Source organism: Nanorana parkeri, unplaced genomic scaffold (genome assembly GCF_000935625.1).
Source record: "Nanorana parkeri isolate BGI_ZX_2015 unplaced genomic scaffold, ASM93562v1 scaffold114, whole genome shotgun sequence".
In the NCBI taxonomy this organism is placed as follows: domain Eukaryota; kingdom Metazoa; phylum Chordata; class Amphibia; order Anura; family Dicroglossidae; genus Nanorana; species Nanorana parkeri.
In genome coordinates, this window is record NW_017306382.1 from 1,689,514 (window position 1) to 1,692,438 (window position 2,925).

The 2,925-nt window shown below is 44.4% G+C and overlaps 1 protein-coding gene across 1 annotated transcript in view; it reads left to right on the top strand.

Moving 5' to 3' along the window:
* WDR73 (WD repeat domain 73) overlaps window positions 1-919 on the top strand; it is a 20,665-nt gene extending 19,746 nt beyond the window's left edge. The window contains exons 7-8 of the mRNA XM_018553260.1: window positions 118-471; window positions 649-919. Of these exons, the coding sequence (XP_018408762.1) occupies window positions 118-471; window positions 649-884 (590 nt within the window). The 3' untranslated portion in view covers window positions 885-919. The remainder of the gene's footprint in view (window positions 1-117; window positions 472-648) is intronic.
* Window positions 920-2,925: the final 2,006 nt, after the last annotated feature.

The following is a 2,925-nucleotide window of genomic DNA, read 5'->3' on the forward strand; positions in this document are numbered from 1 at the left end:
CCCCCCATGCCATGCAGTACCTGGCTTCCCATGCCTTTTTGTTTAGAAATAACATGTTAGCCCTATAAATGGCCTGAATTATATAACAAGGTTTGTTTATTCTATGTTGTCCTCCAGCTACATCAGGCAACGAAGCGATTGGCTCGCTCTCCTTCCTGGATGTGAATACTTTCCTACTTTGCAGTCTCAGCGGGAGACTAATGCTTGCTGACATCCGGCAAAGCGGAATTGCCATCGAACAAAATTTGGCCCTCTCTGCCTCCTGTAACAGCCAGTGGATTGCAGCAGTGAAACCTGAACATTCGGGCATCACCAGCCTTTCCTCAGGGGGGCACATCACCATCACAGACTCCCGGAACCTTGGGGCACCTCTAAAATGTGCCAAAGGAAGAATATCTGAACCCTGTACGCCAGAGACCTTCATGTGTATTTGTTGGGCACCAAGGCTAGATAACTGCATTTCCATATCAGGTATGATCCAGAGAGTTCTGTGTGTGAACTGGACCTAAATGTAATTTGCTGTATAGAGTGCCTTTTTAAAAGGTCAAAGTTGACAATTTGTCCTCTTTGTTATGGACCATATTGTTGGGTCATAATGAACGTCTTTCGCATTGTGTACATTTTGTCTCTTTTTTCCCCCCACTGCAGGCTTTGATGGAAACATACAGATCTATAACACAGAATCCTGGGATGAGACTGTGCAGGAGAGAGATGTGCTGTTCACTCACAGGGGCCACTCTGTCATGGGGGTGTGCAAGGACAACAGCGTCCCCCGAGTCACCTGTCACACCTGGCACCCATGGAAAGAAAGGACTCTCATATCGGCAGCGAATGATGGATCTTTACATATGTGGGACTGGCTGGACCGCTGTACTGGGCTCTGATAATAAAGTTACAAACGCAAGCATTCTTAAAGGGAACCTGAACTCAAAAAGTAAGGACTTTCTATGTTATAAGGAACATCTAGAAATGTTAATTTTACCTAAGCAATACCCTGAAAAAGTACTTTGTCTGGAATTCCTTCTGAAAATATAGTAGTCCACCTCTTGGTATGTAAGGGTATCTAGTCACTACTCCATCCTCCTATAGCCTCATAGCTGTGAGATCTAAGGCTGCTGCTTCTGACTGGAGATTAGGAGTGAAAATTGGTGATGGCAATAATGTGCTGCTCCCTATTCACCTTGCTGGAGGCTCTCGCATGAGAAATTTAAACCTTGCCTCTATAGAGATGGCCGCCTCCACCCGAAGACATAGTACAGAGCAAGGCATGGTAAGTCAGGAATGGGGAAAACAGCAGCAGCAGGGAGACCTTTTGTCCTTTTTAAATAGTGTCTCTCAATGGTTTCTCTCAACACTCCATCTTCCACTTTTTTTGCTGGACATCTTGGTCTGTAACAGACAATAAAACATTGTTTCAAGGGGGACTCAAAAAACAAAGACTGCTTTGTTAGTGACAAATTGCATCATATATATCATTTTTGATTTTTCCTTTCATTCCACTAACATTCATAGAGAAAAATGAGGTCAGATCCTGGCAAGTGCTGTCTATTATGTGTCTGGGTTAGGAAACTGGCTGAACAGTACATATGATGACCTTCATCCAACTAATTATTTTCATTGCCGACACATTTTTATGTTCTACTTGTTCTTTCTTGTCGTGATTTGTATCTGATTTAAAAATGATTGAATGTGAAACAAATGCCAGGGTGTGTTCAGTTAGTTTCAGATGATGTGCTAAAGCAAAGACAACGACCTGGGAGAATTCCTACAGTCAGGTCAGTGCCAGATTATTTTATCTAAACAATGGGAGCAACCTTTCCTTCTCTCCAACTATTAACTTCAAAGCCTACCCTTGTTTACATAAAACAGGGATCACGAAATGTTGGACTGTGTGAAGGTTCTGTCTGAACCTCAGACAGAACCTTCATTTGTACAGAATTATGTCTATCTGGCTGACAGGATATTGCAAACTTGGAGACTGTCTGAGGCTGGTGCATTCACTGCCAGCCCGCCAGTCATAAACCAGTGCAGGTCCCCCATAGCCACCCTCCCCACGCATTAATTAATTGCCAGGAGCCCTCACGTTCTGACAACCAATGATGTTGCATGCCTTCTCCGCTGCAGTCATTGCTTGCTAGGATCACCAGCATCCTCAAGCTGGCCATACACCTATATATCTGAGGACTTTTTCCATCTGACCATAGAAAATCTGCAGATAATCTATAGGGAGAATGAATCGCGGCTTATTCATATGTAAATAGCGAAGCCCATTCATATGTAAATATCACAGTTGAGACAATTTTCAGTGGGGGGCCAGTAGCCCCTATCTTTAATTTTGGTTTCTTCATTTACGCTAAACTGTCTGGATGGAGGAATCTTCCACTGGGCCAAGCTTCAGTATATTGCTCGTCGGCCCCGCTGGCTGTCTAAATACCTGAACAATCTGATTGGATGCCAGTGGGGCCGACTAGCAATATACTGAAGCTTAGCCCAGCGGGACAGTTTAGCGTATATACAGTTTAGCGTAGATGGACAAATCTGTTGCACTTTTTCCATCTGACCATAGAAAATCTGGAGATACTCTATAGGTGTATGGCCAGCTGTGCAACAACATCACATGCGTGCCCCACCATCGCAGACGCAAAAGTTCTGCCTACACCTGCAGCCTGCTACGCCTCCCAGCTCTTGCCCGCTGAGAAAATGTAAGGTGGTTCTCCCATAATGACAGGCAATTTATGAGAGCATTTTTATTCGTTTTCACCATCAGAGAGCTCCCTTACATCAGGTGTCTCCATTAGAGGGGCTGCTTACATTAAATGAGATCTATGAGGTGAGTGCTTTCCACTCACCTCACAGTTCTAGCCGACCTGTGACAATGAGACTGTCACAGGTCGGCTCAGTAGATCGGGAGGTGAGCGAACATAT